Source organism: Pinus tabuliformis, chromosome 1_2 (assembly GCF_031772625.1).
Source record: "Pinus tabuliformis cultivar Carrire ecotype Pingquan chromosome 1_2, CPIR1, whole genome shotgun sequence".
Lineage (NCBI taxonomy): Eukaryota > Viridiplantae > Streptophyta > Pinopsida > Pinales > Pinaceae > Pinus > Pinus tabuliformis.
In genome coordinates, this window is record NC_142298.1 from 660,465,941 (window position 1) to 660,478,688 (window position 12,748).

The window sequence follows — 12,748 nt, forward strand, 5'->3', positions numbered from 1 at the left end:
ATTATTCTTCAAAAGTTCAGCACAGAGAGAGAGTACAATATACAAAATTCACTTGCCCAATCACATTCAAATCTATCCTGTCAAACAACAGTCAACAAGATGCCCTAACTAGAAAGTCAACGTTGGTCAACTTAGCAGAAATCTTCCTCCAAATCAGCGCGGTCAAACCCAGTCAACTCGGCCTCCAAGGATAGTCTGAATCAACCCAAAACAGTCCCGAAAATATCAGTCAAACTCGGTCGTCAACTTTCCTGCGGTAACGCTGGTCAAACAACTTAGAATGTCTCGATTTCTATGTTGAAAAATGCGGCCTGCCTAAACAGAATTTCTCCCACAAAAAATTGCGGTCAAACAAGGTCAACGCTGCCTGGTCAACGCTGGTCAAACTTCCTACAACTTGGTCAACACTGGAAATAGAAAATCGCAGTCAAACTTCGCACGTGTGGAGGAGAAGAAGGTTGTCCTGAAGTTGTACGACCCAATCAGATGAGGAGAGAGAGATATGTGTGAGAATGATTAATGTCCAAATGAGGTAGATGCTACTTCTATTTATATGCAACGTTGAGGATGAAAAGACATGTCTTTTGGGCTTCTGAGCCTACATTAGTTTGCTGACCGACCTTGCCAATTTGTCCATAAACGAAATAAATTCATAATTCCATTTGTACATGTCAGAATGAGATGATCTTTGGATCAATCCTACACCTCTCAGAAAGAGGAATCCAATAAAAATATCAACTTCATCATATGAGCTGTCTAAGGTGGAGTTTGGCCCTCGTTGCCAAATTTAACAAGAGGCAATATATATTACAACTAAATTGGCTAGTTGAGAAGCATGAAGTGCAGGTGGCGACAATGATGACAGACATGGTGCATAAGGGAATAATGAAGCCCAAATAATAATTATATTTCCACTGATGAGTTGATATGCTGACAAAGCCTTCTTCTGAAGAGAAGTTTGTGTACTTCTTGGACAAGTTTGAGATGCCTCTTTGATTGAGGAGTAGTGATGATTGCATCATAGATATGGTTTTTCCCCGTGTCATGTACTTTGACTGAAATTAGGGAGGTTATCCCTGTGTCAAGTACATTGATCGAAATTAGGGAGAATGGTTTGAAAGATTAGGTAGCATCATGGATTGACATTCTTCCCGTATCATGTGCTTTGTGTTGATTAGGGGGGGGGGTTATCCCTGTGTCAAGTCCATAGGCTTAATTAGGAAGAATGGTCTGATGGACTAACATTCTTCCTGTGTCATTGTACAGTGACTTGATTAGGGTGGTTGTCCCTGTGTCATTTTGACCTGAATTAGGAAGAATGATTTGATGAATAAACATTTTCCTCTGTCATTGTATAGTGACCTGATTAGGGTTGTAGTCCCTGTGCCACTTTGACTTGTATAGGAAAATGGTCCAGCAAAGGACAATCATTCTCTCTGTGTCATTGTATAGTGACCTGATTAGGTCGGTTATCCCTACGTCACTTTGAAAATTGACCTGGATTAGGGAGAATGGTCCTAGGGGCTCTAGCCTCACAACATCATGCTATGATCTCTTTATAGAGAGAGCTTGCTTATCTATCATAAGGCCTATGATGTTTCACCTAGACTATGTCTATAGTTGTTTCATAGTGAAACATGATTGTCTTGATGCTGGTGATTATGATGATGATGCTTATCTTAATCTTGGTATTTCCTTAGAGAATCTGTAGACTTGAGATCAGGGTTGCGGGGGAGTGCCCCCCCCTCTCGCTCCCGCTCCCAATTCGCGCTCCGAGTGGGAGCGACGCTGGAGCGTCTCGGGAGCATGCTCCCTAAAAAAAAAATGCTCCTTGCCTTTTCTGGAGCGTTTAGCCTTTTTTGCAAATTTGTTTTTGCTGTAATATTCCAAATGCAATTTTTTTTCAAAGAAACAAATAAATTTTGAGTGGGGCAGCGTAATGATCAAGCCTATGGCCCTAATATTGATATGTGATTCATGGTAATGTTAAATTCTTAAAGTAAAAGTAACATTCTCCTTAATATTCATTTTCATCCTTTTACTTAAATTTTTAACATTACCATGAAATGACTCAGGGTGTTTGAGAGTGGTTCCGACCTCATTGGATTTCATATGGAGAAAGTAGAATTTTAGATTTCATTCAAAATCCAGTAGACTTATCAGTTTTTCAAGATTTCAGGATTGGGGGATTGCAATGTTTCCGTTGAATTTTGTCATGTATTATGATATGGAACTCGTATTTAATCAAGAGCACCAATCCCTCTATGTACCTTGATGTTAGTGACATTGGTTGTCGAACTCCTCTATCATGACCCTCCTAAAAATGTACACATCATTCAAACAAAATCTTGACTTGACATGCTATGCTTTTTCTATCTTGTGTTAATGCTTAGAGGGTGATATGAATGACAAAGATCCCTATACAGATACAGAGGTACCGGCAAAGATACCTCTAGATATTAATGCTTAAAGGGTGATATTAATGACAAAGATCTTGATTTTCCAACAAGACTAAAAAATTAGACATTGCTTATGGTGGCAAGAGGCCCAAGCATAAGCAATAGATAATATATTTACTTGGTTTTTCTAGTTTCTAGTAGTTTTTATAACTATTGACTCTTTCATATTTATTATGATATTTTTTTAAACAATATATGACAATTTAAGTTTGAAGTTGGCAATTATAACTCATTAGTAATGAATTATGAATATGATGCTTCATGAAAGTTGAAAGTTGTTTCATTTCATTTCATTTCATTTTATAACATTTCATTTCATGTTAGATATTATTTGTTGTAATGGTTACACTTAGCTTACAAGTACAACTTTGGTGATCAATGATGATAAATGTTATATATTGAATTTTGAAAGCTTGAAACTTTAAGATTGATGAATCATGAGACTCAATATTTTGTATGTTACTATGTTACTAACTTGTGGACGTGGTTGATGAAGATTATAACTTCTAGATGATTGTTGTTATATGGTTCAATCTATGTTTTTTTCATGTTTTTTATATCTAATTCATCATTCTACATGTTTTGGTTGACATATATGTATCAGAATATAAAAAATATAAAAAATATATATATTATATAAAAAACGCTCTGGGATTCGCTCCCAAACCAAGAGCTTCTGAAAATGTCGCTCCCGCACCCGTTTTCGCTCCCGCTCCCTGCTTTCGCTCCCGCTACCAAGTAACACTGCTTGAGATCATCTTGATAGTCATTATGAATACCTCCCTAGCTAAGAGGGAGTGTTGGATTTGTAGCTATGGTCGGTCTTCATATTGATGTACTTGCATTTATCGAAAGATCAAATTTGAATTTTTGAATATTGATTTTTGGCTCCCAAGTGTTCAAGTCGGCTCTCTCTCATCTAAAAGTCGGCTCAGCTAGAATTGGCACCAATATTCGACCTTATGATTGGCTATATAGAGGTCTTTTCGTCCTCCTCAACAAGCACTCGTCTGAGCACATAATCAAAATACTTTTTGGGCATACAAAGGAAGAAAAGAAGTAGATCGAAGCCTGAAAGAATAACTTATTTCTGTGATGAATCACTGTTCAAAGAAAGGCAAGATTCTCTGTGATGCATACCCTAAGGTGGAGGCCAGTCTGGAATTCATATCTGTGGTAGAAATCCAAATTATGTGACTTGTGACCTGAGCTAGAAGTTCAAATTCTGAAGCTTGTATTTGTGATAGAGGTCCGAAATTTGTGATTAGTATTCTGTGGTAGTGATCCAAACTCTATCTTGTGCAAGAGGTCCAAACTCTATGGTTACTATCTTGTGACAGAGATCTGAACTTCTATAAGTTGCAATTGTGATAGGGCTGAAAATTCTGAGATACATCTATGTGAAGAAAGGAGCTACATCTTTTATGACATCTCTGTGATTACAATAAGTTTGAGAAGGGCTGACTTGGACACTTGCTGAACCTAGTTAGTTTGTCCATGACTTTGATATCTCTTGTTGGATTGGTTCTATAAGGAAAGAAGATTGTTGAGTTTTCCCCTTATGGGTTTTGCCTTGGCCACTCACCTAATCTCCGATGTCTCTTGTCTCTTTGGTCTCTACTTTCTTTATGTCTTTCAATGTAAAATTGTGTGATGACGTAAGTGATAAAGTAAATACTAAAAGGAAACATACATATCAGTCACAAGTAATTATCAGGATCAGAAATTCTAGTTTCCACTCGAATTTCGATAGGACTCAAGAGTGCAACCAGTATGAACAAAATGTGGGACTGCATGTGCAATTCCTAGAAATATTGCAAATAATACAAGGAAAGAAACCTACATAGGTATAACATGGGAACATATGTATGAATATATAAAATCATGACAAAGGTACAATGTTTCAAAATACTAAGTGAGTTTGGACAACTCAAGAACTTGTTGAGAGAGAGAGAGAGAGAGAGACATTGGATCATGAGGCCAATGATGTCAAGGTCTCCTCAGTCTAATTTTCAAGGGAAAGGGGGTGAACAAGGCACTGGCTTGTTGTTGGGGTCCTTTCGAACCATCAGAGGGTATGACTGTATGATCTTGGGGAGAATGTACAAGTGAGGGATACTCCTAGCATTTGAGGTCAGAAGAAGGAAGCTCCAAATGGACCTCTGGTTGCTCCTTTGGGATTGGGTGGAAGTCCAATAGGTAGGAGGTTTCTACTCTTAAAACATCTGGAGTTGATCTCTCTAGCACTCTGAGAACATATGGACTAATTTACAAACTAGTATTGCCAAGTTGTTCTCGATAATATTGGTTGGCTTCCCTGAGGGGGAGGTTGAGGAGAAAGCTAGGGTTTCACCATTTTGTTGTCAGGTGCACTCTGCAAATTTGCTTACTGTTGATTTCGAGTAGCATCGGATGTGCTCTAGCCACGAAAATTGGTGGAGAGGCTAAAGCACATGAGATCTCTAATACTTAGAAATGGTTTGGGCAGATTCTAAATAGTTTGGGAGTTATTAAAATAATTAATATTTTTAATGGAGTCCCTAAGTCTAAAGTTACGGAAAATGAAATATTAATGTGAATTAATATAAAACTGTGTTAGAAGGGTCAAAAGTCATGGATCAAGCCAGAGTTAATCTTATTTGTTGATTAGGGACTTAATCTCGGCCGTTCAATTGTCAACGAGAAACGTATAAGAGGAGGCTTGAGGATCACTTGGAGAACACATTGAGTTGATCAAGAATTCGATTTTCTGGGGCAGGGCTTGTTGTGGAAATCGGATGAGTGATCAGATTTGCAGCTGAGGGGCAGTGAATACAAAAGCATAGAGGCATAGAAGGTATCGGGAGCATTAATGCAGAAGCCGGGGGAAAGGGACACAGAGCCAGCTAGAGGCCACACAGAGCTAGTCAGGGCCCACGCAGAGGTAGCCAGGAGCTGTGCAGTGCCAGAGAGAGTCATCGTGGGTGACGCAAAGGCTCTAGAGGCTGACGCAGTGCCTCCAGAGGCTGATGTAGGGCGAGTTGGGGTGACACTGGGCTGACGTTGGCCCAGAGAGGCTGACGTAGTCCCTAGAGGCAGACATTAGAGATTTCATGGGGTAGATTGGAGTTGAGAGCTGTAGGATTGTTCATCCGGGGTTTTAGCCAAAATATCTGTCTCCGATTGAGAGGTACTACTGCTGAGATCATTCTTTGTTGGGTGAGCCGGTTTGGCACGCAGATTGTATTATGAAATTGCTTAATAATAAAACCCTCAGATAGCTGCACCGGTTTTCCCGCATTAGGTTTTTCCGGGGATATTAGTCCAAAAACAACGGTGTCACTTGTGTTCTTGTTTTTCTTTCAGTTGATGATCTGTAATGTGTTGAGCATGTACTTGTATTTGTTTTTAGTATTTACATGGTAAATAACTTGTTAATTAAACAAAACAGGTAGGCAGAAATAAATCAGAAAGTACATGAAGGGTTTCTAACAGTTAGACTTAGAAATTCTGACATGGTATGAGAGCGTGGTTGCAGATCATTGGAGAACTGAGTGCATCATCTGAGCAGAGCAGCAACAGTAGAAACAACTGTTCCGAGTGACAGAAGTTGTTCCTAGCAGAGAAGCAACAAGGAAGGGGTGACGCAGTGCGTGTGTCATCAAGTTTGAGCTAGGATGAGGATCAACGTAGTGGCAGAAGGGAGTAGACCTGACCTACGCAGTGCATGATCATCTTTCTCAGTCAGGAAGGATTGATGCCTGTGGCCAGGAGAAGCAGATTTTGTTGGTGCCGGGATTGCGCAGAGCCTAGAAGCTCTAACCTTCAGTTTGCTGAGGCATAGGAGGTTGTGGGCAAGTTGCAGAGTGAAGCTGGTGGGGTATTGTGGTCAGAACAGTATGTAACAGGGCAAGACAAAGGAGGGAGTTGCTGCTGAGGATTTCTAGCCAAGAAATCCGGATTAGTGGTGCAATTGCACTAATGATCGGAGTGGGGGCATCTCAACATTGGCAGAGGGGTTTCCAGGAGGGAAATTGAGGCTCAGAGGGAGTCACACCGAGAACTTCCAGAAGGGAAGTAGAGGAGCAACGAAATGGCAGTGAACGGGGTAAGAGATCAGGACAGATTGGACGAAGCCTCAAACTTCGTAGTCTGGAAGGCCATAATCTTTTCCATTCTACTTCGCCTTGAAGACGATGGCAATCCCAGTTGACCCGATTGAGAATGACAAGTACGAGGAGGCAATGGCGAGGGCTAAGAGCATCAATCCTTGACGGGGTCAAGGACCATGTAGTACCACATATTGCTGAAAGGGAAACGACAAATGTGATGTGGGAGGCCCTGACAAATTCGTATCAGCATACTTCCATGCAGAGGAAGATGCTCCTAGAAAATCAGCTGCGGTCGTACCAAATGTAGAAGGGAGAACAAATTGACACCTTCCTTGGTCAATTGAAGGAGCTTTGGGATCAGCTGACTTCCATAGGAGCCACGCCGGATCAAGAATTGATGGTGAGGACAACCCTGAACGTAGTCTCAGAAGACTGGGAGGTATTTGTCCAGAGCATACTGGGCAGGTTGACCCTTCTAGATTGAGAGGAACTGTGGGCGGCTCTTCTCCAAGTAGAGATCAAAAGGTTGACCAAGGCAGGAAGCAGCGACAAGAAGGTCAGAATCAAGAAGGAGGAAGAGGAGGATGCTGCCCTAGCATCTGAGGGAAAGCAGGATAAACAGAAGAAGAAGGACCTTTCCAAAGTCAAATGTTTCCATTGTGGGGAACTAGGTCACTATGCGAGCCAGTGTCCGAGGAAGAAGAGCAAGGGAGAGGCTTCCGAGACCAAGGCTGCGCCAGCAAGGGCAGAGAAGGAAGTGGAGACAGATGATGATTGTGCCATGTGTGCTCACACACTACTTGAGAGGAAGTGGGGAGACATCGAGCTGTTGTCAGACGAACTACAAGCGATGAGGGGTAGGATCCTCAAGGTATGCAGCCTCTTGGATTATACCTTGCTACGGGAGCCCCAAAGAGGAGTAGCAGTACTGGTGGATGTTAGTAGAGACGGATGCAGATGGAATGACAGAGGGAGCTACAGTGTAGGATTCCCAGGACAGTGTGAGGCAACAATACGAGATGCATGGAGTTGTTGTAGCAGCACAGAGGTCAGAGTAGGGGCACTTGTCAGCGACAGAGGGAGTTTCAGCATCATGGGTGTTTCTAGCCTAACAGAGATGTCAGAGTTGGGAGATTAGTTACTTACTTCTCAGTAACTGAGTTGTAGTGCAACAGTTAGCAGTGGTAGTGCTATGGGCAGCATGATGCAACATGATGAGAGGGGCTGCCGTACAGATGCAGCCGTGGTAGGGCCATGGGTAGCAGTACATGATGCAGTAGTACAGAGGATGTTGGGTAGCAGGCCTAGCATCAACACCAGGACCGATGTTGGATGATCAGGGTGATGCTCAGTGATGAGTATTACTAGAGCACAATCCTTCCTAAGAAGGAGTGTTGATTTGGGGTAGCATCGGATGTGTTCTAGCCGCGCAAATTGGTGGAGAGACTAAAGCACATGAGATCTCCAATACCCAGAAATGGTTTGGGCAGATACTAAAAAGTTTGGGAGATATTAAAATAATTAATATTTTTAATGGAGTCCTTACGGAAGATAAAATATTAATGTGAATTAATATAAAACTGTGTTAGAAGGGTCCAAAAGTCATGGATCAAGCCAAAGTTTATCTTAGTCGTTGATTAGGGACTTAATCTCGGCCGTTGAATTGTCAACGAGAAAAGTATAAGAGGAGGCTTGAGGGTCACTTGGAGAACACACCGAGTTGAACAAGAATTTGATTTTCTGGGGCAAGGCTTGCTGAGGAAATCGGAGGAGTGATCAGAGTTGCAGCTGAGGGCCAGTGAATACAAAAGCAGAGAGGCAGAGAGGGTACCGGGAGCATCAATGCAGATGCCGGGAGAGAGGGATGCAGAGCTAGCTAGAGGTCACGCAGAGCCAGTCAGGGCCTACGTAGAGGCAGCCAGGCGCTGTGCAGTGCCAGGGAGAACCAGCGTGGGTGACGCAGAGACTCTAGAGGCTGACGCAGTGCCTCCAGAGGCTGATGCAGGGCGAGTTGGGGTGATGTTGGGCTAGAGAGGCTGACGCAGTCCCTAGAGGTAGACACTGGAGATTTCGTGGGGCAGATTAGAGCTGAGAGCTGTGGGATTGTTCATCCGGGGTTTTAGTTGGAATATTTGTCTCCGACTGAGAGGTACTACTGCGGAGATCATTCTCTGTTCGGTGATCCTGTTTGGCACCTAGATTGTATTTTGAAATTGCTTAATAATAAAACCCTCAGATAGCTGCATCAGTTTTCTCACATTGGGTTTTTTCGGGGACATTAGTCCAAAAACAACGGTGTCACTTGTGTGCTTGTTTTTCCTAAAGTTGATGATCTGTAATGTGTTGAGCATGTACTTGTATTTATTTTTCAGTATTTACATGGTAAATAACTTGTTAATTAAACAAAACAAGTAGGCAGAAATAAATTAGAAAGTACATGAAGGGTTTCTAACAGTTAGACTTAGAAATTCCAACACTTAAGGGTTGTTGTTCTAATCTAATGGATCAAAAGGGAAGAGTGTTATTTTATTGTATTTGCATGCATACATCTTGTGGATCATTCTCTATTTTTGGTACTGTGGTTATGGAGCTTTCTCTTAGGATAAGTATTTTATTCATTTATCATTCATGCATCTTGTAGGGTGCATTTAGTGAACCTTTTTTGGTGGACCTTGGATCACATCCTCTCATGCCAATGATTATTTTATGTATTGTTGAGCTAGCACATTGGAGGGTGCATTGGATGTGGACCAATTTAGATTTTGACATGGTAATAGGCTTATTTTAGCGGCGTGCTCTCTCTCTCTGCACTCTCTCTCTCTCTCTCTCTTTGAGGGTATCTTGAATATTACTTTGTTTTTTTTGATGGGGTGACCTCCCTTGTTGAGGATAGTGTCCACATACCATTTGATACGGTGAACCATTGATTGAGTGTGGATCTAACTACCCCATTTTTATATTATTTGTTCGACTTGCGATGGAGTTAGTTGGAGAATATTATATTTTATAATTTATTGTAAGAGAGAAGAAACTCCCTCTATAAAGAGGAGCTTTCTCTCCATTTGAGTTGTTGGCAATTTGGGGATTGAGGACCTCCCCCCTTGGGCTACATTATACATCATATTGCAAGATTAATGGAAGATTGGAGGTATTGATTCTACTTTTTGTAAGGCCTTTTTTATGTTTTCAATTCTTTCGTATGTTGATTATTGTTCTGTAGTATGTTATGAAGGCCTATTAATGGAGTGTAATGAACAAAGTTTGTATATGCAGTAGAATGCTCAGAAGATGTGGTATATGTAAATATCCATTATAGGACAACTACATTATATAAGAATTGTACAGAAGATATGTGATGATGATGTTACAAATGAGGGGGCCCGCTTATATACCTAGGCAAGTGCCCTTTCATGTCTGGTCATGTCCTTAGGGACATGCCTCTTCAGTAAATATTGTTGTTTAATTAACTATTATTACATTTATTATTTATTTATGTATATTTTATTCATAACATGGAACATGAGTCATTTGGATAGTGCAATGTGAGGATGTAATTCCACTTACATTTGATATTATCTTCAACTTGCATCTATGAAATTGAGTTGCTATTAGAGGTAATACGATATCACCTTCATAACCATGTTTTAGAGTGGCACCCCTAGCTCTCCAAGGTTAATTTTCTGCCGTAGTTTTCAGCAAGCTAAGGTTTGTGGAAAATAGAACAGCACTGAATAACTTTACATATTCAAACATTATCCCTCTTGGATTCATATCTCTTTGACTCCATTTAGGCCATGATTGGATTGGCACTGATCTTGGGGTTTTCCATCTCACAGCATTCACTCTTCCACCTATGCTACAACCATATGTTTTATTTAGACCTACTCTTTAATCATCACCCAGAGCCTCCACTCCATAGCCTTAGCAATCCTATCCTTAAGGAAGCCCCCCTTGTGTTGGAGAAGAGCCAACCAAAAGAGAGAGGAAGAGCTACCGAGGTTGTGGTGGGTAGGTTTTCTAAGTTCCACCAAACTAAGACCTTGGTGATCGGGACTTTACACTTTCTGGGTGCTAGACTTTGTTGTAACAAGTTATGTGCTACATTTTTAGATAAATTGGAAAAGCATTTGGTTAGTGTTGTTGTTGCCATCATTTTTCGTAAGTACAAACATGTTTGCTGTAACCATTAACAATACTTTTGCTAGTGGATGGAAGTTTACCTTTTAGAATTTCACCACTTGACATGGTCCTTTACAGAAAGACATCATGACAAGCTTTCCTCATTCTGTTTGGAATATGATTCTATTGGTTTATGGCAGTCAATGGCTAATAAAAATTAATACTGCAGATAGCTTATGTTAAGATTTCGTACTAGTTATTGTATGATAAAGGAACTTTGTGTGTTCTTCAAATAATAATATAGACAATAAATATGAATGTCTAGACTTGGTGAAATGATATAACGTTCTGTACTGGTTAGTACAAACATATGAACTAAGTGGTAAATATCCAAAACTGCAGCTACTTTGGGTACTTTTACTGGCGACTATTGCTGGTGCTGTGATCCAGTCTCTAGCTTCAAAATTAGGCGTTGTCACAGGTAAGTGCCTGTAATAGTTACTTTCATTATCTGCTTCTATGGGCTTATTATTCAATTTTTCCTTTGCTCTTTTGTGGGGCTGATTATGATTAATTTGATAATTTCCGCTAGATATGCATAATTCTGATTAAAACTTTCTGTAAATTATGAATACATGCAGGTAAACATTTGGCAGAGCATTGTCGAGCAGAGTATCCAACCAAAACTAACTACATACTTTGGTTACTTGCTGAACTGGCTATTGTTGCTAGTGATATCCCAGAAGGTTGTAATTTTCTACTACATGTTCGAATTTGTATTTGAGTTTATTCATAATAAACTACTTCGTTATACCCTCTCTCTTTCTTACTCTTCTTACATATGTGCACATGCAAAAACTCACAGATACAGCCATACATATACATTGATGTTCACCATGAATGCAGATGTGTATGTGTTTATTTAGTCATCTTTATGTTGATGCATAAACATCCATATGTCTATAGAATAGAACTGTTGTGTTTCTAAAATATTTCTTTTGTGAGTTCTGATGGGGTTAAAGAAATTTAATGGATGCTCTTCTTGGTAACTCTGAATTTTTCAGTTATTGGGACAGCCTATGCCTTAAATTTGCTGTTTCGTCTTCCACTATGGTTAGGAGTTATCCTCACAGGATTGAGTACTCTGGGCTTTCTTGTTCTGCAGCAATATGGGGTAAGTTTATCATATCATTCATGCCTAATAATCCGCATTTGGAAGCTGTTAGGCAAAACTTGTTAATCATTTCCTGTAAACAGAAGATTTGTAAGTCATGACTTATCTAAAGAGTGGGGAACCTTAAGATTAATTTTATCATGTATCCAACATTCATAGATGTGGTGACCAATGTCATTGGTTTGGGTATCTTCCCATATTGCATCTCAATAGCAATTTTGAGGTTTTATTTGGTTTTTATGCAGGTGCGGAAATTGGAATTATTTATCTCCCTTCTGGTCCTCACCATAGCTAGCTGTTTCTTTGTAGAGTTAAAATATGCAAAACCATCCAGTACAGAAGTTATGAAGGGACTGTTCATTCCAAGATTAGGTGGTCATGGAGCAACTGGGATAGCGATTTCTCTTCTTGGTGCAATGGCTATGCCGTAAGTAGTTTAAAATAAATTTTCTACAAGGGTGATGTATTTTGATTGCTCATTTGAAACTAGATGCATTTCTTTTCTTACAGGTAAAGGATGTGACATAAATCAGTTATTTCATGAACATTTTAGTTGAGCCATTCCAAATTGTACAATTCAACTCAGAGTATCCTATCAATCTGTCAATCAATCTCATATTAAATTATCTGCATCAATCTCTTGGAGATTTTGTTTGTTTTCCTCCAAGCCTTTAACTAGTATCCATTAGCTAAAAATTATAATATAGAAGATTGGGGTAGAGAGGCAAACCATGCAAGTCGGTATAGGTAGCATTCATGGATTCTCAAGAAAAAGGCTATTCTGGATATAAAGGACACCACATAAACATGTCCATGTCTGAATCATCATAAGCATCCTCCTAATGAACATGACCATGTCTGGATCATCATGGATCATCATGAAGCATAGGCTCAAGGAATCAAGG

The 12,748-nt window shown here is 40.1% G+C and overlaps 1 protein-coding gene across 4 annotated transcripts in view; it reads left to right on the forward strand.

The window, feature by feature from the left end:
* The window catches only part of LOC149207414 (metal transporter Nramp3-like), a 372,782-nt gene that overhangs the window by 94,203 nt on the left and 265,831 nt on the right, over positions 1-12,748 (forward strand). For all 4 annotated transcript variants that reach the window (XR_016252623.1, XM_089395716.1, XM_089395714.1 and 1 more), the window contains exons 4-7: positions 11,072-11,150; positions 11,311-11,415; positions 11,734-11,843; positions 12,089-12,270. Coding sequence is in view for 3 of the 4 variants with exons in the window: in XM_089395716.1 (XP_089251842.1) it covers positions 11,072-11,150; positions 11,311-11,415; positions 11,734-11,843; positions 12,089-12,270 (476 nt within the window). In the remaining variant the exon portion in view is untranslated. The remainder of the gene's footprint in view (positions 1-11,071; positions 11,151-11,310; positions 11,416-11,733; positions 11,844-12,088; positions 12,271-12,748) is intronic.